Source organism: Anguilla anguilla, chromosome 16 (genome assembly GCF_013347855.1).
Source record: "Anguilla anguilla isolate fAngAng1 chromosome 16, fAngAng1.pri, whole genome shotgun sequence".
Lineage (NCBI taxonomy): Eukaryota > Metazoa > Chordata > Actinopteri > Anguilliformes > Anguillidae > Anguilla > Anguilla anguilla.
The window spans coordinates 18,603,774-18,630,867 of record NC_049216.1 but is presented as its reverse complement, the minus strand read 5'-3'; the positions used below and the strand labels follow the sequence as shown (position 1 = coordinate 18,630,867).

At 43.5% G+C, this 27,094-nt stretch overlaps 1 protein-coding gene and 1 long non-coding RNA gene across 3 annotated transcripts in view; both read left to right on the top strand.

Moving 5' to 3' along the window:
- LOC118215564 lies at positions 1 to 3,174 on the top strand. Its single transcript, XR_004762846.1, has 2 exons — positions 1 to 97; positions 839 to 3,174. It is a non-coding gene; the product is annotated as an uncharacterized LOC118215564 (long non-coding RNA).
- A 1,317-nt stretch (positions 3,175 to 4,491) lies between these two features.
- Positions 4,492 to 27,094, top strand: part of LOC118215510 (uveal autoantigen with coiled-coil domains and ankyrin repeats protein-like) — a 54,203-nt gene continuing 31,600 nt past the window's right edge. The window contains exon 1 of one of the 2 annotated variants that reach the window (XM_035396392.1): positions 4,492 to 4,729. In XM_035396392.1, the coding sequence (XP_035252283.1) occupies positions 4,682 to 4,729 (48 nt within the window). In that variant the 5' untranslated portion in view covers positions 4,492 to 4,681. The remainder of the gene's footprint in view (positions 4,730 to 27,094) is intronic. The other variant, XM_035396391.1, reaches the window with a different exon arrangement.

Sequence of the window (27,094 nt, the reverse complement as noted above, 5' to 3'; positions counted from 1 at the left end):
ACAGGCTGCACAGTACTGAAGCAGACCGCTATTACAGCCAGCTGGAAGAGAGGAGCATCCCACACTGATTGCAAGCTGGTGTATGGGGCATTCGCAGGTTTGTGGCCTAAAGCAAGAACATATGCTTCCACTAACTCCAAAGCAGCGTGTGCAGCAGGGGTGGGCAATTCTGGTCCTGGAGGGCCGGTGTGTATGCCCGTTTTTGTTTCCATAAATTATCCTGGCTAAATGAGCTACTTGACTTTATGCGCCAGCACTGGTCCACACATAAATTAGGCTGAAGTAAAATGGACGTTTCATAAATGGACACAAGTACTGTTTTGGCTGTCATTTCTGTGTTTATCTACAAATGTTGCAAGAATGTCAAATCGTGCAAAATTTGAGTTAATTAAATAATTAAGACTAGAAGTTGGCATGAAAACAAGAACAGATATGGCCCACCTCTGATTTACAGTGCTGTTATGTTTCCAGAGGCTGTACATATGAACAATTAATACTACAGCATTTATTCACAATTACAAACATACAGTAACCATCCATTTTCATATTGTGCCAGATTACACTTTTTGGAGGAATAATGAGGTATTGTACAGAAACGATCCTCTGGAGAACAAGACCAGGTCAAAACCTAGTATATGGCTGGACCTAACACACTTCATCTGGCCGACCAATGTTGTAACTTCATAACTCGGCCGACCACTGGTGTAACTTCATCACTCAGTCACTCAGTCACAGACATTCGTATTTGTAGGGCTGGCCCCGCTGTTGTGGTCCAGCCAAAAATGGTAGTATACAAGTTGATTTGGAGTAACTTGAAGTGTATTTTCTTTTGCTTTAGGTCATGAACCCTAATGCCCCTGTACCTGTCAGGGGCATGCACACAACGGTGGGAAGAAACATAAACACTGCAGTTTGGGACTAGCTGATGGGACTAGTTGAGACTTCATGGGGATCAGCTGACAGGGAACTCCAATTGCACACTGCAGTCAAGACCTTCCTAAACCTAACACGCAGCTAACCCCCGTGTTAGTACTGTACTTGTGCAATAATGTGCAATAATGTGCATACTAAAAACGGAAGGCAATCTGCTGCAATCGATCCGGTTGTGTCTAGGAATCTTCGGATAATATTAACTATTCAGAGATCATAGGGCAATTTTAACAGTTTAAACAACTCATGATATTTGCCTTGTTTGACATTACTTTTGTCTTTTCTTACACAGAAAATTCACTGAAAATAATGGCTTGACCGTCAATTTGGTTTAGTTGTAAATACTCATTTCAACAACTTCTCAGCATATTTGCTCTTCCTACTATATCCAGAAGGGGGCGATCATACTCTTCGATTTTGTCATTGGAACGATTTTGAATTGTTTTACTTAATTTAGGCATATGTCTAATTTGTAAAATAACTATATGTCAAAAATTAGTTTTTTATTTTTATTTTTACATGTATTTATTTTCTCCAAAAAGGGTAAATAGCTGGGGGAATTCAGTACTTTTAATGAATCATTGGTTAAAACACAGGATAAAGAAAGATGTGATATTTGAATTATGAATTAGGAAAATGTTACATTTTAAAACAATTTTGGATGTATTTAAATTATATCATGATATTGAAGGTATGGCCAAATATTTACAAAAATCATAATAACAAGGTTTCTCCTTTCCTCTTGCAATTACGATACATTTCCTGCTCTGCAAAACTACTACAGCTCTAGGGTTTTACCATCTGTTTTAGTCGTAGACTGAAATATGAGCAGTGCCTGTGGCATTTTCTTAATTTTGCCCCTCCATTATCATTCCCAAACATTTTGCATACTTTATTTTATTACAGTATACAAAATGTTTCAAGTGTACTTATAGTTTTTGTGCTTAATTTAAAGTATGCATAAAATTTTCTTTTTAAAAGTATACTTCCAAATATATGACAGTAAATTGTACTTCAGTGTACTTAAAATAAGTATACTGAACCACATATACTAATAGTCGTAATTTAGTGTACTTAAAAAACGTATACTTTGGTTTAAGTTGTACTTTATTGTACTTCAAATAAGTATACTATATTGCATAGACTTATAATGGTATTTTAGTGTACTTCTGAAAAGTCTATTGTAGTATACTTATGAAAAGTGCACTTTATTTTAATCATGGTAAATTATGCTAATGCTATATTTGCTGAATACTGTCTTAATACACTTCAAGGACATTTTAAAAGTGCATATGAATATAGCTCAATCATACAAAAAAAGTATGCAGACAATAAGCTTTCAGTATAATTGAAATATGTTTATATTGGTTTAAATAATACTTAGAGATTCATTTGAATAGATTTTCATTTCAAATTTATTTTAAATGTATCAACCTAAAGCACCAAAAAACTATACTTAAATGTATTTTAGCACAATCAAGTGCACTAATTACCATTTAAGTACACATTAAGCACTACTTTAGTACAACTCAAATTCACTAAGCGCAAAAGGCAGTTTCAAAATAGCAATTTAGCATTTCAAATATATTAATCATTAGCACAAGGAAATATACTAACATACTAAAATTAAATGTACCTTTGTGTATTTTTTTCCACTTGGATTGTAATGTTGACCACATTAACCACAAGATTTAAATTACTTCCTGTGGCTAAAAATAATTTTTAAAAATTGGGGGGATGCAGATAGAAGTGTGGGGACAACTTTGCTTTTAAGAGCTGTTAGACGCAATGACCTTGGCTTGGTGACTATTTCTAAAGATTCCAACAATTTCATAGTTTACAGCTACGGAAGCCAAATGAGTCATCCTCAATCAGTATGCCTTTTTGAGCCAACAACAAACATTATTGTTTTCTCCCATTCTGGTTTTCAATTTTATGCTGTACAAAATCCATGAAGTGTAATCTCTGAAATTCAGCACCCCGAGGTGGAATGCCTCAAGCTTGGCATTGCATTAGTTTTGCTGAATATCAAATAATTCCATTTCTGCTTGACTGAGATTAAAATCGGACAGGTCCAGAATTTACATACTTATGGAAGTTGTATCACACTACCCAATGACCAGGAGTTGAAGAAATCTGTGGAATTTTCTCCATTTTGTTGAACAGACATAAAATTGAAAGTGCTTGACCATATCAAATATTTAGTTGTTCAGACTGGTGGCCAAATAAATTCCTCACAATCAATGTGCCGTCTTGCCAGTATGTATTTTTTGTGTAATATGATGGATAAGCAAAAATTAGACTGTTGAACAAGAGAATGAAGGAACTAAACTACACAATGTGCTACAGATATAGGAAACAGCGAGGAGCCTAGCTGCTCACATTTTTAATCTGTTGAAAATGACATTGGCCTTCCAATATTAAATATTCTAGTGTGTCACTTCAGTCATATGACTACAGCAGACTTTTTCATTGATCCTCCTGTGGAACATGGGTCAAACAACAATTATCTGTTTTTCAAAAAACAGTATATAAGAAAGTCCTATCTGCTTGACAGGGAGAAGAAAAATCCTCATATAATCTTTTTTTAAATATAATGTCTTTCTGGTACCTTTGCCATACATTTATAAAGCCCTCATGTTTTTGAAAATAAGCAGAGTGTTTTATAAACCCTTTACTGTATACAAAGGTACCAATGAAGCTGGCCTAAATGTAGAATTGTTGGCTTGGAAATATTCTAATCTCTGATGAGATAACAAAAAACAAAAGAAGCTAGTTAGCTTTATAAGGAACAGAAACAGATCTCCCATACTTCATACAAAATTGCTTTATCTTCATTCCAGCATGTTATGTCTTATTTATAAGTGGCTGCTAATGCACCTGGAAACATGCTCTCTGGAAACATGCTCTCTCTCACATACACACACACACACACACACACACACACAAAACATGGGACTGTTCAAAATGGGACCTATTTTGAGTTTGAATTTGTGATGTTTACAAAATAAATATTACTCAATGCAGGCTAGAGATACATGTCTCATATTTGACTATTTCACAAGAGATACAAGAAACACTACAAAATCGCAGAGCTAATGAAGTATGATCTCTGTCTGTGAGACCACACCCCTGACAAACATGTTCATATTTCATAGATAAGTAGGCCGAATTGATACGGAAAAAAATAGTAAAGATGAAAACCTGTGTTCACCTGTGGAACTTGGGAGACATTTTCATTTTTGAAAATGAATGCTTTCATGGTTTAAAGAACTAATTATTGTGGTTTTCACACACATAAAACACCCAGTCTGTGTGATGTGTGAGCTACTAAAGTTTACATCCAAACAAAAAAACATTTTGCTACAGCTGTATGTCAATAACAAAAACTTATAATTTACCAATACAGTGAGTCGGACCATTTGCAGGTACACCCGGGTCGACGTCACGTCAACATCCCAGGTTGTCGCCTGAAATTCCAAAATAAAGGAAGTCCCACCTCAAAATGTAGCTGATTGGCTACAGACTAAAGGTTGTTGCATATGTTTTCATATCATTGGATGACAGAACCGTCATATTTAAAACAGGTCGGGAGCCTGTGGTTTGGGCGTCAGGTAAAAGTGTAACATAACTATCCAGTATTTAGAGAGAAAGCTGGATAGATAGAAAGTTTGTAAATACTGCCTTTGGTGTTCAGTATCAATATCTACAAAGAACAATTGTGAACGTGTTCTCAAGGAAAGGGGTAAACATGAAGAGTCTGAAGTATCGACTGAAGAAGCACGAAGTTACAATCAACGTAAGTTCAGTGCAAACTTTGAATCAGTGTTTAAGTGTACTCTTAAGTTCCACCTGTGGCTGAAGTGTGTAACAAGCAGGTCGAAAGCAGTAATTTCTTCAGAGAAGGATCGAGAGTGAAGTTGAAATGTGTTAATCGTCACTTTACATTATGCACATTAGGTTACTTATTATTGTTTAAAATGTGAGTTGTTTAAATTCAGACATTCGAGCCTCTACCTGTTACTAAAATAAATAAACACAAATATGCTTTTGTTTACGGGTGTCAATTGTTTTCAGTGGCTAAGGTGCTTTGTAGCAAGGTAGCTAGGGTAAGCAATAACTAAGATCAATACCAGGTGGTGGTTGAGCGCCAGTTCGGCAAATCGAAACGTTAATTTAACGTTAGGCCTGCTCATAAGGTATCAAAGACGGATTAACCATAAAGTTGTTTTTTGTATTCTAGTGCCATGGACATGAGAATGTTTCTGAACAAATACGTACTTTGGTTAGGGGTAGACTGCCTCCGATCCGACAGTACGTGCGGTCGCCCGCATGCGGTTTTGCATGCGCGTGTAGCCTATGTTACGTGGAGAAAGTGTTGTCATTGTGGACACCCAGTACATTGTTTTATAACTCCGTAGATTTCATCCGAACTACTGACTAAAACTCAGTTACTGCAGACAAGCGCATGTAAACCGCAGGCTAGTGATGGTTAGGTTAATTGGCCTATTTTATGGCTAAGCTGCTAAATTGCAAACCTGCTCGATAACGAACCTCCGCTCAGCTTTTTTGTGTCTGACCCATCAGATTCAACGTTCTGATCTACGCTAGATGTAAAAACAAAAAACAAATCTGCTTTTCGTTGTTGTCGCAGAGGCCATCTCCAGATCTGAATCTGGACATATTAACATTAACGCTCTAGTAGTATCCCGTGTGACCCTTTGTCATTCAACGAGTGTTTTTAAGTTTAGTTTTTTTTTTTGTTTTGTTTGTTTTTGCCAGGCGACAGTGTAAACCAATAAACCAATGATCACGTTATAGGTTGCAGTCGAAGATCCCCTCCACCCACAGCCCACAGCACATCGTTATTAAATTTATTTGGAGTACACCTGCCGTCACAAAATCATGTCAATAGCCTACGACAGTGTCTTATTGTTCTGTTTTCCCAGTCATTATAGAATGTTTTGCTGTCCTTGTTATTTTGCTGTGTTTGTTCTCCAAATCCAGGAGTGGTACTCTAACACTCCTTATTATTGCAATTCCCTTCTTGCCAATCTCCTTCCCTGTTCCACTAACCCCCTGCAGCTAATACAGAACACAGTTAATGGACTTGTCTGCAGTGTCCCTAAATGTGCCCAAGTCACACTCCTCCTCATCTTACTTAATTGGTTGCCTATAACTGCTCAAATCTAGTTTACAACCTTGGCACAAGCCTACAGGGCAACAGAAAGAAGGTCCACCACACCTCCGGTCAAGCTTCACCCTGGCCAGATCTCTGCTCTCTCCTCTCCCTCTGTAGTTCCTCTTCCCTGTCACAGTGCTTGTCTGTTGATGCAGAATTTTTTGATGCTACCTGAACACCCACCTTTTCAGTCTGCACCTTGGTTCCCTTCATGTTCACACCCTTAAAGACCCATACCTTTTGTACTAGTTCCGGTTATGGTATTTTTATGGTTTAAAAAAAAAAATTGTGGCTTGTAATTTCTGATTTGGATTACTGCTTTAGTAATTTTACATAGCCTATATAGTTCCTGGTCTTGGAATATTATTAGACAAGGAGGCTAAATCAGGTGAATGCACTTACTCCTACATTGTACTTTGCTCTGGATAAAAGTGTCTGCAAAATAAATGTAGTATAATGTTAAATTGGGTGTTTTAGCTGTGCCAGTAATTACTCGTATGGGTGTTTTCCAGAACCCAGTCATTACTGATGTGGGTGTTTGTGCTCTTTCAGTTATTCCCAGTGTGGATGTTTTTGCTATACAATTTTTAATGGTGTGAGTTTTTAAATCCAGGGCCCTTGTGTGGACAACTGTCATGACCATGAAAATTATGATCCTGCCCTTTTATCACAACAACAAAGAAATTGTACATCTGGAGCTGCTTAGAAAAGCCATTTAGTGCGTTTAGTTCACTGTACCCTGGTGCCCAACGAGTCAAACAATCTGAGCGCGTCCTGTGATGGCTGGATGGCTTGCTTTCTGATTGCTCCCAGATAAATGCACTGTGACATAATGCAATAATGTGTATCCGGGGATGTCTGTCCTGTCAGAGAGATTAGAATGCAGCTAACATGGACAGGTGGCACATACAGTTAGCAAGGATCTGCTTGGCAGGCAGCCCTATGTTCAGTCTGTCATTGCGGGAAATGGACCCAGTGTCACACTCTGAATGGTGGCATGGTTAGTTCCAGTGACAGTACTGAATGAGTAATTGACTGGGTATTGAGATGGATGAAAATGTAGGTTGATATGTAAAATGGCTATGTAATCCTACATTTGAATTTAAATCTCCCACTTAGCTATATATGCTCAGTTCGTCTCAAAATTAAAATTCTATAATGTCATTTGTACTTTTGTCATTTCATTATATTTGCATTCTCAGTTCATTTAAACAGAGATTGGTGCACTATATTATTAGCTTTATTCAAATGATAATGCAAATTGGAAAATTAAAATGCATTTCCTGAACTGCACCAATACGTTTATCCCTCTGGAATGGATGGATACTCATCCCAGGTGGTTAAAAACAAATGGAATGTAAATATTAATATTTGAGATCGCAAAAATGCAAATAACATTTTTGAATTTGAATTGTAATTTTGAGAAATGTAAATTTAAATTGTAATTTTGAGAAATGTAAATTTAAATTGTAAATGAGAAATGATGTAAATTTCTAAGGTTAATATTAAAATAGCATTGTCCCTTGGTTGAACCCCTTCATCTTCCCACGTGCAAAGAGAACACATCCAATCTAACTGTTCCAGGCGGCAGAGGGAATGTTTTGAATGCAGTTTAATTGTAATATGTAAAAGCTTGATTAGCTTGATTACCCCTTAGGCCACGTCTTGCCCTTTTGGTACGTGCCTAGTTAAATTGCAGAGACATTGCAACAATTCTGCAGAGTAAATTAAAATTGATTGCCATGGATGCAGAAATGTGGCACTTGTGTTTTTTTCTCTAAGCTTTAACTGACTAGCTGAAACCATAAACGGTTGAAGTTAAATGCTTATTAGATGTGTAGAACACTGAATATGTGCCAGACCTGCAATCATCTCTCAGTAGGCTGTTCAACAACAAAGGGCCTGTATTTTTAGTTCAAATCAATGCTGTGCAATGATCACATTTCTTTCTTGTAAATTGTCGACAAACTCTAGAGCTTTGTGTTCAAATCTAGTTGACTGGAACTTGCGTGCCTTCCAGAATGCCTGATGGCCTATATAGACCATAAGATACTAATAAGGTTTCATTTCACTTTAGCTGCTCACAGTTTTAAAGTACAGTTGGCTATTTATAATATAGATCTCTCTTTAAACTGTCTCAGATTATTATATATATATTTTTTTACAGTCGCACAGCTCGGCAATGCCATGGTCATATAATGATTCTCAGAGACGTTTTCAAATGTGAAAAATCACAAATTTTGACTGCACCCATGCAGATGTATACAAACAGTATCGTTACTTTTGGTCAGTAAAACTACTGCTTCATTCAGAAACTCTTTTTGGTAAAGTAATATGCAGATTGATATGCTACCTGACACACTGTCCACTGACTACCCACAACAAGTGCCATTGTCATTAGAATTAAGCAGCAGTAATCACTGTAGTTGTATTTGTAAATGGTGAACATTCTGCGTATGGCATTCATTTATAATGCAGATTTGTCCAGTTCACCAAACCAGTTTTTAATTGGTTTCAGAAAAGGCCTTGATAAAATGAAATGGTTCCTTAGTGTCTTCTGTTGGGGTTGGAAGGATACCAGGAATCTCACTGCTGGTCCACAGGTGTTTGTGTGTTCTTTAATGATAAAAAGCCTCGTACTGTGTAAACTTTGGGGAAACGAGCAGGAAGCTGACACTTGAAATTTTGTGCCAAAGAAATTTTTGCCAAAGAAAGACTATGAAATTCTGCGAAGTCTTGTGAAACAAAAATGGCTTTTTCATAGATAATGCTAGACTTCATGAGCAAAAGGATGACCCTCAACATGTCATGATAGTCAGTTAGATTCAGGTCAATTTCATCAGCATCTCTTCACTTTTGTAACATTCCACAATGTTCCAAGAAGGTGTTTTGCAATCTGAAAAGTATGCTTGCTGAGCTGGATCATTTTGAAGCACCATGTAGAGTACAGGACATAATGTCTGTTTTTTGATATATTCTGGTGTGGTCCAGAATAGAGAACAAATCTTCTGCAATGACATCATTCTAAAATGGCAGTTTCATTTCCTATTTATTAATTAAAAGAATCAGTTACAAACTACAACCACTTTGTCATTTCATCAGACGTTGCATTGCATATAAATTCCTCTCCTCCACTACGAAAAGCACTGGATACAGTTAAAAAAAACTGTAAATGAATATGAATTCTGTACTATATAGAGAAACATGATGCATACTAGTGTTTTTATTTTTATTTGGTGGGGCAGCAGGTGCCCTGCCAGGGCGATGGCAGTGGCACAGAACAATGGACCACACCCTGCACCATGCAGCTTTGCCCTTTCCCCTGTGTCTACCCTCACGCATGGCAATCTATCGGTGCTCCTTTCAACCTGGCCTATTTAGAAGTGCACACTACAGAGGGAAGGGTGGGGAACTGTGAGAGTGTATTAGTCCCATCAGTTCTGTAATCAAATGATAAAATGTTGCCGTAATCTTGGCATGTATCCTCAGCTGTCATGGCGTTTCTTTGCTAGAACGTTTCCCACTGGCTTATTTTCATATCTTGGAGTTAAATCCATAGGCTACACTTTGTCCTCATTTGTATGGAAATTGTATGTAAATGGTGTAACTGACTTCATATTCCGGGAATGTACACTTTTAGCCTCTCTTTGAAATTTGGTGCAACTCATTGTTTTTTGTGTCTGGGTCATTGGGACCTCCTTTGCTTGATATTGTCCAATTACATCGTTGGCATCAGTAAATCAAAATGTATGGTCAAGAATTGTTTTTAAATTAGTTTTTTCCCGTGGCGAGTGTAAAGAAGCTTCATCTCGCTCACCAGAGAAGCTTGACAAATGTGATTTCAGCCCATTCATTATAGTAAATGGCCCCCAGGGCAGCCATTAATGGTGCCGGGCTAACAGCTGCGTGTGCCCCCTTTGAAGATATTTCACTCGACCCCATGCAAATGAGTAAGTCTGGGGCAGTAGTGTGCTTGTAGTAACAACCATCATAAGGGGTCAGGGACAGGTGTTTGTGTATTTGACCGGACAGCATGGTTCTGGGTGTGCTGACGTTGCTGGATTTTGGCGGTTGTAGCCTCTGTGTGTGGTGTATCGTCAGTGCGCTGCTCTGTGTTACTGGCAGCCCCAAACGTTCAGCGCTAACCCATCAGAGCGAAACGGTGACTTTTTCATTGGGACTTTTCATAGTAATTTATTGGTGATATGCTTATGCATACAAAAGTAATGAAACTTTAATGGACTGGCAGCTGGAGTTGGAATTAAAGGCACTTATGAAATCAGTCAAAGTGCCACTCTTGCCTTCTCCAGTGCCGTTTCCACTCTGTGTTCATTTAGTCACTGTCCGTTTGGTGCAGTGGTTGGGGAGTATTGCATTTGGCTGGATGAGTGCAGTTGTTTTGCTCTAAAGCCAATGTGAAAATGACATTTCTTCACTGAGTCTGTTCATTTTCGATGTGGAAATGAACAGACTCAGTCGGGGACCATTGTCGTTTTATGTAGCGTATTGATTTTGGAGGTGACTGCAGTCAGTTGTGCCTGTCCTGTTCCTGCAGCAGGCTGCTCTCTCTCCTCAGCTGCTGTCTGTTGGATTTGCTGACGGGGAATGTCCTCAGAGCCGTGATGAGCTGCTCCACTGCGGGACGGCTTCCTGTTTTCACAGGCCTGTAACGGAGGACGCGCCCAATTTCAGCCAGAGGCCGCCCTCACATCTTCATGCATCAGCACTTTTGTTGTTGTGCTTTTGAGATTCCGCTCAGCCCGAACCACCGTGTGGATGCTGAGAGAAAAGAGCTCTCTTGCCTCCATAGACCCATTTGCATTAGAAAGAGCCTCAGCCAATGGCAGTGAAGCTCTTGGGGTGTTTGGGCGACAGTCCATAAACAAGCCATCTTTTCAGCAGCCGTAATCAATGGGGCTGGAGGGGGACAATGACGAGCATTCATGCGGGGGCCGGGGAGCCCACGAGCAAAGTGTAGAGGCTGAGGCGCAGCCGGAATGAGTCACCCCCAAAACACAGGGAAGTGTTTCACTTAAAGTGCCCAACCCTTACTCCCAACGGCCACATCATTTATTTAGCAAGGCTTTCGCTTTTCACTTCCATTCAGCGCTTCCCAAGGCCGCGTCAGGCGGTTAGCAGAGCTTTGCCTTCGGAGAAGCAGCCTCTAGAAACGGTGGATAGCTAGCATGCTAATCGATTTGACTGGTGTAACCGATGAGTGCTGGCGTAATCGACATGTGTTGCTGTAATTGACGTGTGTAGACGAAATTGACGTTTGTGCCAGTGGTTTTGCTTGTTCGTGCTTCACAGGTGGTGTCCTCCGTACTTGCAGCTCTTCACATAATCGAGACGAAGGAATGTGTCGTACCCTCCCTAGAAAAGTTTGTGCATCAGTCTTACAAACCAGCCCATGGTAATTCAGCTGACCTAATGTGAATGTGTGCCCCACCCTTGTCCCTCTGAGTTTGGACTTGTATAGGCCAGTTGTGTGAAAGCTCTGAAAACCCTTCAGGGTGAATGGGTTTTTTTACAGTTTGTGAATGCGGGGGTGTTGGTCAGGGAGGGAATAAAAACACTGCGGTAAGTGAGAAGACGCGAGTCCTGTCCGTCCCCTCTCCCTCGGTTGGAACCCTGCCTTTACAAGTACACTTGTGATTTGTGATTTTATTACAGCCCGTTTTATTGTTTGTGAAGTTTGGAATGCAGTATTGCATCACCCTCTGTGATTTACTATATTGGTGCAGAATGAACTGCTACATGCTGCTGTAGGAACATATTTTTTCAGAGGAATGTTCCTGCCTCTCGCTGCACTGATCTTCGCTTTTCACCAAATGGGCTTGGAATGGAAAAAATGTTGCTGGAGGAAAACGTCAAAAAAAAAAAACTTAAAAAGAAAGAAGGGTCGCACACTCAGTTTGCTCCAATGCAGGAGTCTCACGCTTGGTGACACACTTGTGCTTTAGGTCTCGGAGTGAGGAAAACTCTGGGAATTGAAACAGAAGATTAGTGTGTTTGAGTGTGTGTGTGTGTGTGTGTGTGTGTGTGTGTGTGTAGGGGGTGGGGGGTTGTCAGTATTGCTAATGCTGAGGTGGAATTGCATGCAGCAATAATGAAGGAAGCAGGTACATGCGTTTATGTGCCCACGTTTTCTCTAATCTTCACCTCTTGGTAATAATTCATACAGAATTAATGAATGCTCCTTTTTTTGGCAGTCCTCCTTCCATCGATAATTACCATGCAATCACAGAGGGGGCGGGCGGCGATTACAGTATGAAGTGCATTTTACGGTAATGGCTGGTTCTCAGCACATCCGAGAGGGAGATGCACGTGTGTCTGCTGTCAGGGAGAGTGAAACTTGGTGAGTGGGTGAAGGATTGTCTGAACATTCAGGGAGGAGCTGTGGTTTTCCTGGGAGGTGTGCAGTGGTATAGTCCCAACATTATGAATTGCTCTGTGCTCAGGGACGCTCCTTTTATGGAGATATTCTGAGTGTATTCGCCAAGCACAACTGTGGAGAGAAAAAAAAAACCCCCCCAAAAAAAAAACAATGGTTTCAAGGAGTTTTCTGATATGACTCCAGGGGTAATCTCCATTGCCAAATAGTTGGAATAATCTAGTCTTCAGGGCTGCTGTGCTTTTGAATCTGGGATGTATCTGGAACTTTCCTTGTGTTTTAGCTCCCAAAAAAGCTTTGCTAAGAGCTCTAAGGATTTGGATTCTTTGCTTTTTAGATTTCAACCAAGTCTTCTTAATTTCAGTGACAAATACAATAGCAAAAAAAATAACTTTCTTGTCCTGTTTTGTCTACGTTCTTGCATTTTTTATACACCATATTTTTGAAAACATAGCTAAGTTCTTTACCAAAAAAAAAACCCAACATAGCACACTCCACTTGAGGCTGCAGTGTGTGGGCAGGTGTACTGTCGATGGCCTGTAAATAAGATGCTTTTGGTGCTGTAGCAACTTGAGACTGTTAGACACTCATTCGACCTGTTTAGAGAATCCATTACTTTCTTCCAAGTAGGACAATTTGTTTCTTTGAATTACTGCCCCCCCCCCCCCCCCCCCCATTTTTCTTGATATTTCTTTTTTGTTTAAAATGTGCCTATGTGGGGCTACAGCACACAGGAACCATTTTTGCAGGATTGATTTCTTGTGGGCAGTGTGTGGTAAATGCAGCCGGCACTGGCTGGTTTTAGGGGGTGAGGAGGGGTTGGGGGGGGGAGAGTATGTCTGTGACATTTTGTTGAAGTGCTTGAGGGCCCCTTAGTGCTGAGAAATGTGCAGTGTGGAGTGCGGGTCATCCAGGCATTAGCAAACGCTGCAGAATGGCAGGGACTGGGAGCACGGTGATGGACTGAACTCGGGGCTCTGTCTGCTGCTCGTGAGGCTGGCTGCTGTAGGCTCGCTGCGTCCTATTCCTGGAACATCACGTCCATTTTCAGTTTCCTCCAGAGCAACTTGCCGAAGTGAAAAACAAAGCACCCACCCGAAATATGCCTCGCATTAGGAATAGTTTTTCTCATGTTCTCCAGAAAGTGTCCCTGAGAAGCCTGCAGAAGTGGCTCTGTATATGATGGCATTTGCACTGTTGTAGCCTAATCTGCTGCTGCTAAAAATGTACTAATTGGTTGACTGCCTGTAGTAGCATCCCAGTGAGGTTACTAGAGGCATATTGGATGTCTGTGGTCTCTGTTCTGGCTCTTCCTCCCCAATCTGGCTGCCCCAGTTTGCTGTAGCCCCTTATAATTCAGTGGTGATACCTGTCAAATAAAAGTCTGAATTTGAATTGGTGATACAGAGAACACACTCCCTGTCCATTTATTGAACACATAACCCAATCTTCAAGTTATAGTCACGTGAGACACTGTGTAGATAGTGCTGTCCACTCATAGATGGTTCTCATAACTTGGGACTTGGAGTGGTGCAGAGAGAGGCGGCTGTTCCACTGCATTCAGGTCGAGATTTGATGGTTTTTCACACAACAGCACATTGCACAGGAATATATTCGGGCTCCACAGAGGCCAGTAGGTCCCAAAATCCTTCGCCCTCTACCATGCTTACAGGGAGCATGCCTTTCGTGACCATTTTAGCGATTAAATCTTGTTTCAGCTGGACAGCTGCCGAACGAATGAGGTCTCGCTGTGACGTTGGCCGCTCGTTTGCTGTGATCCCTTGGCCTGGGATATTTGGTTCTTAGGTGGGTTAACTTCATGCATGTTGACGTGTCGTATGCAAATTTGGCAGCACATATTTTGAACAGTTTGAGAATAAAATTATAATAATTCTTTTTAAACCTGCCTGCTCATGACTGACGATTGACAAATTGACTAATTGTTCACATCCCTACTGTGTGGTTCTTTATTGTGTAATGCTATATATTGTAAAGATACCATGTTATTATAAGCTATAATCTGAACAACCTTTCACAAAGCGGTTTTACATGTACATTCACTGCAGTTCATAGTTTGGATTGGATTACCCTTCATGTATAAATGCACATTTATGAGCAAATTAGTCAGAGAATTATTCCCAGAAAATGAGATGTTCTGTATATTTTAATGATTTAAATTAACAATTTTGTCCTGCAATTATTTTTTCCAAGAAAATTAGCAAGCACATCCACTTAGGATACAGTGTATCATTAAGTCACTGAATGTACTCAGTGAGACTTATACTGCATATGTATTGATTTGTAGGGGATAATGACCGAGGGGCTGGGCATTATGCAGTTTGAATGCGGAAGGTGGAGGTAGTAAATTGCCTGAGGCGAGGCTGAGGGCAATTTTCCTCCGAGAAGAACATCCAAACTGCATAATGTCCAACTGAAGTCATTATCTCACTTATGCAATGGTGAGCTGCAAAAAGCATAATTGTTTTATTGAAATAGGAAGTGTAGTGTAATGAGTAAGGAACTGGTCTTGTAACCTAAAGGTCACAGGTTCGATTCCCGGGTAGGACACTGCCGTTGTATCCTTGAGCAAGGTACTTAACCTGCTGTATAAAGGGATGCAATGTGAATACTATGTAAAAAGTTGTGTAAGTCGAATGATAATTTAATAAATGGAGCCAAGTTCCTACACATAATTCTACATGCATATCCTTTATGAGAACATAAAAAAGATCGATTTGGCACGTACCCATCCCTAATAAATTCCATCAGTTCTTTTGTTTAATTGTTGCCTCTCTGGTTGTGTGTTGACTAGATGTACAAGATTGCAAGGCTGCAACTTGAAACCGATAGCTTGCCTTAAACAGTAACAGATACTAATATCTGTGCATCTGTTGTGTGGAATGAGTTTGAGCCTCTGCAGGAGATGCACCCTCACTGAATTCTTTCTTGGCCATGAGAATGTGAATCCAGAGAGCGCATGTGTTCCTGAGGCGGTCTGACGGGCAGGATGCAGCCATCAGTCAGCAGCTATCTCGGTGTAGGTGGGGCTACGAGCGAGTTTTTGTCTGACAAGTTCCCTCACGCTTTCGGGAGAGGCGGGTGTGGGACTGGGCGAGAGCTTCCTGTGGCTCGCGCGCCTGAGGGCGGCAGAGGTGTCCCACATGGAACCCGCCTGCGCTGACACGGAAGAGCAGTCTGCTCCCTCCCTCCCTCCCTCCCTCGTTCTCTTCCAGCAGTCTGCTCCCTCCCTCCCTCCCTCCCTCGTTCTCTTCCAGCAGTCTGCTCCCTCCCTCCCTCCCTCCCTCGTTCTCTTCCAGCAGTCTGCTCCCTCCCTCCCTCCCTCCCTCGTTCTCTTCCAGCAGTCTGCTCCCTCCCTCCCTCCCTCGTTCTCTTCCAGCAGGGCCATCAGTACCGTGCCCTTGAAGTGGGGTCCTCTTACAGCACACAGGGGTGTTGAGGCAGGGAGGGGAGACTGCGACTCGCTCGGGGGAAGCCGAAACGTCTCTGCTTTCACAGTCTGCGCAGTCGCGGGAAGGACTGCGGGCTGCTGCCTGGCGTTGGCGGTTAAGCTCCCTGTGACGGGCGCAGCAGGGCTGCGGGACTGCATTCCTGCAGCTCCACGCCCCGCTAATTATCAGCGCAATTGATTTGATATTGCCCAGCACTGGAATGCAGGTTTACACAAATGCCTTGGCTCACAAAAGCCTTCGCTAATGCTCTTGGGATGCGGACGTGTTCCTGCGTCATCCCCCAAAGATAAGCGGAGTAGACCATTTTTCCGCAGCGTGGAAGAAGGAGGCATTACAGCTATTACGGATAGTTCAGATTACAGGTGATATATTGATCTCAAGCTCTTCTGCTGCTGGGAACAGAAAATACGGAAGGTAGATAATCAACAAATGTTCGCCCGGCTACAGATGGATTAACATAACAGTATGCCATCGCCAGACAGAAAGGACCCGCCAAGCCGCCTGGTGGAAAATGAGGGGTGGGACAGTTCCCGGGCGCTCTGTACGCATCAGAGCTCACTGCGCACCCGTCTGTGAACCCGGTTCACTGCCAATCTTTCCACATCATAGAGCAGGGAAATGTGTGTTTATGCAGGGGCTTTACCCCAGTGCTCTTCCTGAGACAGGAGATGGACTAATGGATTGCTTTTCCTTCTGTTTTGAACAGCGTGGGAAAATTGGTCTATTTAAATACAGCTGCATGGGCAGCAATGAGCCAGGTTCTATTGCAATGCCGAGAACAGCCGAAATGGCGAGGGAAAGGAAAACAGGAGTGGACATGGCTGGCCCTATTAGAGAAGTCTTCACCATAATGATACTGAAACAATTAACGTGTTATCCCACTGTGGGTCATACAGAGAGACAGAGGTGAATGTTCTACATTTAGACCATGTTACATGGCAGTGGTTCCCAACCTGGGCTTTAGGAAGCTTTCTGAAATTAATACACTAATATTGCTGTCATTTTTCAGTTAATTGCTTACCTTTTTTACTTGCTCCACTAGTGGAACCCTGATAATGTTCAAATCTGATCTTTGAAAACACACCCCTGTTTAAAAACCTTAAAAGCTTAAATTATAACCCTGAAAGCTTAACCTTAAAAGCTAAAATTTTAGTACCCTAGTTTAATACCAAATGCCAATGCCCCTTAGTGTGCAAAGCTTTGGCTTCATACTGAAGCTGTTCTGATGTGGCCCAGTTACTGTCCTCATAATCGGGGTCACAGCCAATCAGGCCACTCAGCCTGAAACTTTTGAGCTCTGAATTGGAACGGACACAGACTTCCGAGCTCACAGTGTTGTGTCGGTATAAAAGGTGACACTTGGCTTGAGCATTGTCGGTAGTCCCATTAATGCAAAATTCTGCATTTTTAATGCAGAAAAGAGCCCAAAATACACTGTTATATAAGCGCTGGTATTCTGTAGTCTTTTTTTTTTTAGAAATGTATTTATATATTTTTTAATGTATGACCCTGGTATCTGTTATATCATAGGAGAACACTTGCTCTGGGGTACGGCACGGCTCTTAGTGTCCTTGCAGGTCGTGTTCCTCAACATTGACTTTGAGCGGTCTCATTTAATGTATGCGACAAGATTTGTGAAGGGAGATGTATTTTAGTGGAATTGTATCGTGTTTCACAGTCAAGATGGATTAAGATATATTGGCCTGCACTCTCTCTGAAGGCAAGTCCAAAAACGTAACAGACTGACCAATGAAGAGCCTGCATTCTCCCTCCAGTCATCTTACTGCCTGTTATTGTTGTTTCAGTTTTCTGATTTTTTAAATTCCTCTGTACTTATGAGGAGTCTGAGCAATACTGAACAATATTGAGACTATAACAGTTGGAAATATTTGGTTCTATTGGTGTCAGTGAGTGTCCTGGTTAGTTAAGTTGCATAATATCCAGAAACCTTTAAATTATAATGGCACTACCGAACAGCTGAAAGGTTCCATTCGTACATCCGTTCATTCATAAGTCTGTGTAGCACTCCAGAATTATACGACACACAGCTGTGTAAGATTTTGACCATCAGTAAAGAAGTGTCTAAGGCAAAGCCTGGCTTTGGTGGAGCTTAGCATATCTGATATCGGCTGTTTTCGTCACGTCCCATTTCCCCGGACCTGCGATTGTGCAGCTTGTTTTAATACCTGTTGCAGCACCTGGTGGCTTCTTTGTTTATTTTTAAACGGTTTCTGCATTCCTCCCCTTTGTCTGCCAGAGGGCCTACTCTCCCCTTCATCTGCATCCCTCAGGCCCTCCAGCAGGAAGCAGAACCTTTTAAACCTGCTGTTTCCACACTGCTTTTCAAATCAGTTAAAAACTAGCGATTCCTAATGTGAGGCTGAAAAAACTTTTAGCATTTCCAGCTTAGCATCGTCAAACGGGCTGAACACAAATGCACTTATTTCCATCTGTTTCTGCCCCTGGATTAACAGGAAAGCCGAAAGACAGCGTTTTCTGTGCACGTCACCTCTGATGCCAAGCTCTGAAACACAATATGCTTAACAATAGTGAAGGAATGTTTTTCAGCCGGCTTTCCAGACTAAGTAAGTTTCTTGAGCTTCCAGACAGCGAGCGTTTTCCCCAGGCCTGCGGTACCCCTGACTTGCATCCGGCGCTGCTTCGTGTGCTCAGCGTACGCTGCGCGCGGCCTGTGGAAGGGGTCTGCTGAGGCCCCCCTGCAGGCAGACCTGTGACATCAGTCCTGCGTGACATCAGAGAGGCAGTACCACTCCCTGTGCTCGCTCTCCTCCTTTCCCCCTTCTGAGCAGGTAACGAGCACAGAAGAATCTCAGCCAATCTCTGCGCTCTGCTTTAGCCTCAGATTCCTCAGCAGAAGAGTGTGAGAACTGGAAGAGGACCCTTAGTTTGGCTCTGGGGTTAGGTTGGCTTTAGCCAGCTCTGGCTCCCAGCCCAGGGACCAGCACTGGCCTCAATCTGTGCAGCCCATGGCAGCTTTTAAATAAGGCAGACTGTCTTTCCTCAGTGTGCTGCAGTGAAATCCCCTGAGATTTCTGCTCACGTGAGTAGTGAGTAGCCTGGGAAAGAAACTTTAAAGATCGATAGGAGTAGGTACATTTTTCATGTCTGGAAAATCTGGCGTGTTTTTTCAAGCCTGGCTGGACACGCTAGTCTGACTGATCCCGGGGGGTCCAGGAAGCTCAGTGCACCAGCGCTGGTGTTCAGGTCCCCTTTTCATTTTCAGGATTAAGGCTGCGGCTCCTGGGCCCACCGTGAGGGCTTCACAGCAGGGTCTGTCTGCTTTTCCCATGGTGCCTTGTGGCCTCCTTTTTTTTCCGGAGAAGCGTGAAGATGCTCCAGTGGTCATGTGGGAGAGATTACTGTGCCTCCTGGGGTGGGCTGGGGCAGGGTAGCAGGCCATTGGTGGGGAGAGGGAGGCAGAGGAGTGGGGGGGGGGGGTTGTTATTGTCTGTAGCTGCTGGATCACAACCAGCAGACCTCCCAGTACAGACAGAGAGGGACATGGCCACAGAAATGGGGGATGCAGATCTGCTGATGACAGAGAAATGCTCTTTAAACAAATCCCCCTGTCTGGGGAAAGAGGAACACCCATTTCAAACTGCACCAATGCTGTCAGAGCCTTTTCAATAGGCACACAAGATACCGAATTGGGTGTAAAGCTTTTTAAAAATGTTTTTGGTTTTATTTTTTGCTTTGTCCCCTGCTTTATAGAGGGTTAAGGCACAGAGAAAGAGCTTTGTATTAGGAGTGCCTGCATTTTCCCGCAAGTGTTCATTTCATGATGTGTTGCCTGGTGCTGCCCTCTGGGGGCGCTCAGTGTAATGACAGGCAGGTGGCGATGGTTTTCTGTAGTGCAGTGGATTGTTCATCTCTGCGGAAAGGCCAAGGGCAGCTGTTGCACCCGAAGAGACATCCATTTTACTGTAGCATCATAACAGGAATAAAGTCCATCAGTAATTGATTTAATTAATAGGATGTTTCTGGCTGTCGAGCTCCCCAGACCAGGACTTCAGGAGCTTCGTCCCACACATTGGCTGGCAAAGCAGAAAACGTTTCTCTGGTTGAGTTTGCATTTAAACTGCTCTGTTCATACAGAACAGCTTTTCAAAGATTAACCCCCCCCCCCATTTTTATTGTATTACATATTTTAGTCTTAAATGATGCAGAATTGGTCAGCGACCGGGTTCGTTTATGGATTAAAATGCAGAATCAAGCCGGCCTGTTCTCTGCACCAGGGGCAGTTTCCTATACCTACATTTCCTGCCACTGCCAGTGGCTGGCTCCCATTTCTCTGCTATTTTCTACCTACAAGTTTTCCTGATAGGTCTCTCTCTAAAACGCTCTGCACCCCTGTGTGTCATTTCATGGGATTTCATATGAAAATGATTTCCTTTCACAAAAACAAACACAGGTGGAAGATAAGTTTAAACACAAAATAAGTTTTAAGAATTACTGAAAAGAACGGAGGAAGTCAGTGTGATGTTCAGACGTGACAGATTCTTTGGAGAACTGCACAGGAACCTCAGGCCACAGGCGGGGTTGCACCTGAACTTACGCCTTTGTTACACCTTGAATAGGCAGACAGGTGCACGTAGGGCAGGTAGATCAACAAAACCCTGCTCATCTGCTGTCTGAAACCCAAAGACACGTCTGAAGGTGCTTCCAGGTCCTCTACGCAGTTTAAGGCAGAACGTATTTGACTGCAGCTTTATTGCTTTTAATGGGTTATGCAGAGTTCACTGTCTCCAAAATATTGACATTGGTGCAAGTGAAATATTGGCCTATGTCAAAGGATTAGCTTTCTCCCTCCAGCACACAGCACATAATAAAGTGAACGCAGTTTGCATGGCGAGGCCCAAGCTGAGCGGAATTATGACATCACGCCTATGAGCCATCGGCTCCCCTGTTTATCCCTGCTGCGGGAACACCCAGTGAGTGATGTATTTAATAAGCAGCGTGTCACTATGCTACGTCTGAATCCTTTTTCAGTATGGGGAATGGTATGTGTCCCGCATTGTATACGGGTAATGAAGATCTTCATTTCATTTACGCACCATATTTGTTAATAAGTGTGTAATCTAATTGTAAGGCTAACATTATGATATTAAACATTTTCTTTGTGGTTCTGAATTATACGGAACAGTTCTTGATTGTGAGGTGTCACCCATTGTGACTGGTTAGCACAGTTAGTTCCAACACGTCTGTCTTTTGAAATTGCTTGATGCAGATGCAGTTTTCTGCCATGTTCTACTAATTTGATCCTCGGTATGCTGTGGTTTGGCATTTGCAAGGCTGAAACGTCTCCTTATTCCCAGAATACTTTGGACTTCACAGAACAAAAGCTGCTCCCTTCCTTGTGTTTTTGTCCTGTTTTCTCCTTCTAGGGTAGCTCTTTGTGCGCTCAATTAAGAAAAGTGGCAAGTACTCCATGTGCCTCTCTCTCAGTGTGAAGTGGACTGATTGGTATGACACAGGTGGAGATTCCTGCTTTTGTACCAAGAATGAAATGGTAAATTTAACTGCTACATTGCACACATGCTATTTTAAATCCAACAATCCCGTCTGATGGCTTGAAAGGGGGGATATTTGTGATTGGTGTTTTAACAATGCCTTGCATCAGACTGAATTTCAAGGGTCAGAGATTGCCTTTGTGGTTTATTTTTCTTCATCGCTAATGCAGTTATTTGTTTTTGTCTGCAGATAAGGCAGGTTAAAGGTGTAACGTAAGCTCTGTGTTGTGGATGATGTGCTCTACTCAGCAGATTCAGCAGTTATGAATGCAATCCTCTGGTTTGCCCTTGTGGATGTTTTATTTGCGGATCTGTGTGAAATGCCTGCAGTCTTTCTCCCTGCAGGCCCCCACAGCTCTGCTGTGCTGTAGTGTGTGCTGTCCAGCTGCGCCGTGGGGCTCCTGGGGATCTTACAGGGGCCGGAGGTTCACTGGCTGTGCTGTGTCACAGCTGTCTGGCCAATCACTTGCGAGTGAAGTCACGTGTGAGTTCCGCTGAAGAAGAGCGTTGGGGAGCCGGCTGCGGGCAGGAAGTTGAGGCTGGGATCAGCAGCAGCGAGCTCAGGCTCATCACAAAGACCTCAGGGCCTTCCTGGCAGTTCACTGATTTCCCGCGTAAAGTAAAGTCGGGCAGGACTCGTCAGGGGTGCTTGTTGCCCGCTGGCCGGTGGACGTCCGTCCCTTCCAGGCTGGAACCTTAGGCTTCCCTTCAGCCCCTGCGGCCTCTCCGGGGAAAGCCCCAGGGATGGTGTACACTCTCACTACTTCTGCATGTTCTCAGAAGCACAGCTGTAGGCCAAACCTCAGTCGCTGCCCTCTCCCACTATCCTGGCCTGATGAACCTTGATATTGTGGGAGATCAGATTAAAACTGCAAACTGCGGGTCCCTGTCTGCCTAAGGGATCTGTGTTTTGAAAAAAAGATAAGGGAGGAGAAAGCCAGCATGAAGAGTTGAGAGTTGAGGTCACAGAGAACGTTGAGAGAGTTGAGGTCACAGAGTCTGGAACGTCCAAGGAATTTCTGCTCACAGATTTCTTTAAGGATAAAATTGCTTGCTGTTGGCCAATGAGGAAATGCTATCCTTGTGGGGTTTTTTTGTTCTTTTTTCTTTTTTAAAAATCTGTAGCTGAATTAGGCTTTTGTTTTCTGGACCTGTCATAAGACCCACGATTTATTTGATTAATTCAGCATTATTTTTACAGAGTCCAGTTTCATGAGCAGGGTCAGTGTGTACTCCGAACAATGGGGGGGTATGCTGCAGCCTTGGTGCCCTGTGGTATGATGGGCTTATATCATGGGCTCATCTAAAGCTCTGGCCCTGCACTGATACGCCCCAGAGCTCATAATGCCCGTGCCGACCGGCGCGATGCGCAGTTCACCGGAGGCTTGCCCCGGGAGGGAGCGTTTGGGTAATCTGGGTGTTCTGTGCCTCGCTGTGTGCCGGTGGGAAATTGCACTGGAGAGCTGTGTGTTTGTACAAGATGTGGAAAGAAGGGCTAAAGGCTACAGGTGAATCTTGTGCAGTTATGACTGGGCGGGTTAAAATATGGAAATAAGGAAAAATGGGATATGTTATGCCATTTTTTATGGTTTTGTTTGATTAAAAAAATGTTTTTTTAACTTTCAGTTCTTGAAGTCCCCTCAGCAATGTACTGCCGGAGCGGAGTAACTGCCGGGCTTTAAATGGAGAAGGTTAATGTAGGGATAAAGAACAGGCATGCCGTTTTTCTGTGTCTGCTTTATAGGAGTTTATTCTTAGTTTTTTTTAAAAATCATTTGTCAGCTCAGAGATGACCAATAGTGCTCACTTTTTTCTTAGTTTTTAAAAAAATAAGACGAGCCACACATTCAGAGGACCTTTTGTCTGTTTCACAGCTTAAAATTTTACAGAACGAGCAGAAGAGTTTTTTTCCCCCAGAGCCTTGTTATGTCTCTGGCACCGCTCTGTCTTTAGCGTGGTGCTCTGAGTCTGCGGGCTCTGGGATACTGGTTTCTCTTAGAGGGTTCCCTCAGCGGGAGTTTTTAAAGAAAAAAAAAACAAGCTCATCCACTTTTTCTTTCTTTTCTGTTTTTCAGACTGCCTTCTTTGTTGATGGCATTTTTTGTCCGCCACAGTAATCCAGTCGAGTCTGCCCGGCTAGAATGTTCTCATTCAGATGTAGGTAATTGCAGCTCACAGAGTGGTGTATAGAAAAGCCACACAAGTGCATTGTCCCTGAAGTAAAGGGCAAAAGCATCGCTATAAAAAATGGCTGGATGAATCTTTTCCTGCCTTTTCCCCTCCCTTTCATGTAAGTGTACTGTTACATCTGAATGTCTGAAAAGCTGAATGTCTGTCTGCACTGAATAACTTTTAATTAAACTGCAAAGAATTGTAAGCAAGAATATTTTTAGTATTTTATTAAGTTTCTTTTAAGTTGTTTTTCAAACTGAGTACTGCTGCATTCCGGTCTTGAAATTCACTTTGCTAAGAGGGTTAGGGTTAGGGTTAGGGTTGGGGTTAGGGTTAGACTTCTTCAAAGTCCTGCTACCCCCTGTTCTTCTCTCTCTGTCCATTTTGTCCGGCTATTACTGTAACAGGCATTCTGACAGGCCTTTGCACATGTCTCCCGGTGTCCTGGTCCTGTAAGAGGTCAGAGTTCAGATGTCAGAGGCCAGGAGTGGACCTGAAGCTGTCGGAAGTGGCCGGGTCTCGGGGGTCAGCGGCCGCATTGCGAGACAGGCCGACTCCAGCCCAGCAGCTGGGCTCAGACAGGTCTGAGACGGGCCTCTGAGACGGGCTCTCTCACACGCACTGCCCCAGAGCCTCAGCTGTCTGTCAGCTCTGCTTCTGTGCAGCAGACCTCCCCAGGCCAGCAGCTCTGCTCCTGTGCAGCAGACCTCCCCAGGCCAGCAGCTCTGCTCCTGTGCAGCAGACCTCCCCAGGCCAGCAGCTCTGCTCCTGTGCAGCAGACCTCCCCAGGCCAGCAGCTCTGCTCCTGAGCAGCAGACCTCCCCAGGCCAGCAGCTCTGCTCCTGTGCAGCAGACCTCCCCAGGCCAGCAGCTCTGCTCCTGAGCAGCAGACCTCCCCAGGCCAGCAGCTCTGCTCCTGTGCAGCAGACCTCCCCAGGCCAGCAGCTCTGCTCCTGAGCAGCAGACCTCCCCAGGCCAGCAGCTCTGCTCCTGTGCAGCAGACCTCCCCAGGCCAGCAGCGCTTTCACCCGCCCCCTACACTTAGGCTTCCAAAACTCCCCACTCCCCATTAAGCTCAGTCCTCCCCAGAAGAGCCACCCCTCTGCCTGAGGGCCCCAACTCAATACAATTTTTTATATTTTACATATTTATGCCCATTTTATGCTAAAAAAAAACAGTGGCTACTTAACACGCTAGCTTGTACTGACAAGCACGTCTTAAAATGTCATACTATGCTACGGATCTATAGCAGGAGGGATTTATTTAGAATTGCGTAACTGTGTGTAAGAGAGATGGACCGCAATGATCATATTACCTAGGATGTACAAACAAGTCTTTAGTGAATGAGGTCTATTTTATGTGATATTCTAAAATGCAGCATATATCAGTGGTCGTGCTAGCCCATGGAAAGTTGTGTCTTTGGAACGCAGGACATTTCAAGATCTGTGTTTTACACTTATTCACATGCGTTCAGATAAAAATCAGAAAGGAAAATCTGCAGTCTGTCCAACAGGGGCATCCAGAGTTGTAGGAATAACCTTCAGCCGAGCCCGATTCACAGTGAGGAAGCGCAAGGCACAAGAATGAAAGGATGCATTTTTAAATCCCTTTATTCTGTGGTGAATAATTACATCCCCCAGGTTATATTTGACGGGGGGGACAGGCACGGAATTTTGACGTCCTGCGGAATCTGTCTGTCCTACAGCTGTCATATCGAGCAGTTCCCAAGATGGCTCCTGGCCATACCAAAGTGCATTTTTTCCTCCAGTAGTTAGCTTCCATATTTGTCCTGGCTTTGTGGGTCACGCCCTGGGTGCAGATGAGGCCGCGGTGTCTTTCAGCACGGAGAGGACCCAAATCAGCGGGGGAACTGTCAGAGTATCAGCTGTACTAGCGGCGAACTTGTCTGTGACCAAAGTGTGTGGCCCCAGTTTAGAACTTACAACTGCTGTACCGCCATAACCTTGACCACCCATGTGCGAGAGCCATGGGCTGTAGTAGGTGAACGCTGTGTGATGTCTTGTACATGTAGGTGTATCCATGGTGATACGTGACGATACGGTCAGCTAGTGTTGCAGTGTACTGTTTTTTTTTTTCTTTCATAGGCCTTTTATACATTCCCATAAATGCTTATTGCAACAAAAGGTCATTTAAAACCTGGGAGGTGCTCTGTGTTACTCTTGAACATGAGTGCACTCTTCTCAAGTTGTGAACTAGGAACCTGACACCTTGTTTTTATATTTTTTTTAATCCAGTTAAATCTTTCTTCAATTTTTTAAATTTTCTGTTCAAATGACTTCTGTAATCTTCAGTTTCTTTTCTCTGATATCTGATGTTGATGTTTCTGATGAAATATCAGGGGACATGCAACTTTGTTTTGTCTGGTCAATTTTTTTACTGCCCTGGCATTAAAACAAACTATGGCCTATATTCAGTGTACACATGTATATACATTCATGCATGCCACATAGCTGCCAGCACCCCTGCCCCCCTTCAAACGAGTATCGCTGTTGCTAGGGGTCTGATGGAAGTGACACAGCTCTGGGCTCGACCGGCCTGTCTGTCATCACTTTGTCTGCAGACGATTGGCCTCTCCGAGAGCGGCTCCCTGCAGGGATCCGCCTTTCTTTAGCAGGTTCGCATTCCTGATCGCAGGACGCTTGGCGGAGGTTGGCTAATTAAAGCGCAGATTTTCGCCATCCCCATAACGACAGGCACTTCTCTGGCCTGCTCCAGCTCGTACGCGCCTGTGGGCCGGTAAATAGCCAGCGCATTACGGCATCGCAGGCCCTGATGGATGTTTATGGCTGCCGTTTTCCACACAATGCAAATGACCTTCGGCATATTGATTCTCATTGTGGGGCGGCAGGGTAGCCGTTTGGGTTGGGTCAGCTGCTGTGTAAGTATATACGTCTCAGCCCAGCACAATAACACCACCACCCCCTGCATGTTTGTGTGTGTTTCATGTTCTTAATGGCTGCCCCCCCCCCCCCCCCCCCAGGCAGCCTGTATTCCCATCATGCTTTGCTCACTTAAGTGCTGACCTCCAGCTACGTTTCTGGCACAGTGAATAGATCCTGCAGAATTGCTTTGGAAGATCTGCGCTTTTGTGCATTTTTTATAATCAAAGCAAAGTGAATGTCTAATCCAGGATGAGGGGGCTATCTGTGAAATGGCCTCAGTGCAGAGTTTGTGTGGGTTTCCTTAGGAAGGGCTGTTGGTGTTGAGGCCCAGGCCAGTGTCCCTCTGTGTGATTGTTCCCCTTTCGGGGGGCCTTCCTGACCTCCCCGTGGGGGCAGGTGAGGGGGGTAAGAGGGTTTAAAACTGAATTTGGTTGTTTGGGTTTGCTCTGGTCTCGCTCCCCTCGTGGCCGCCCACAGCCCGGCTCCAGTTCCAGAATGGCCGCGTGCTTGGC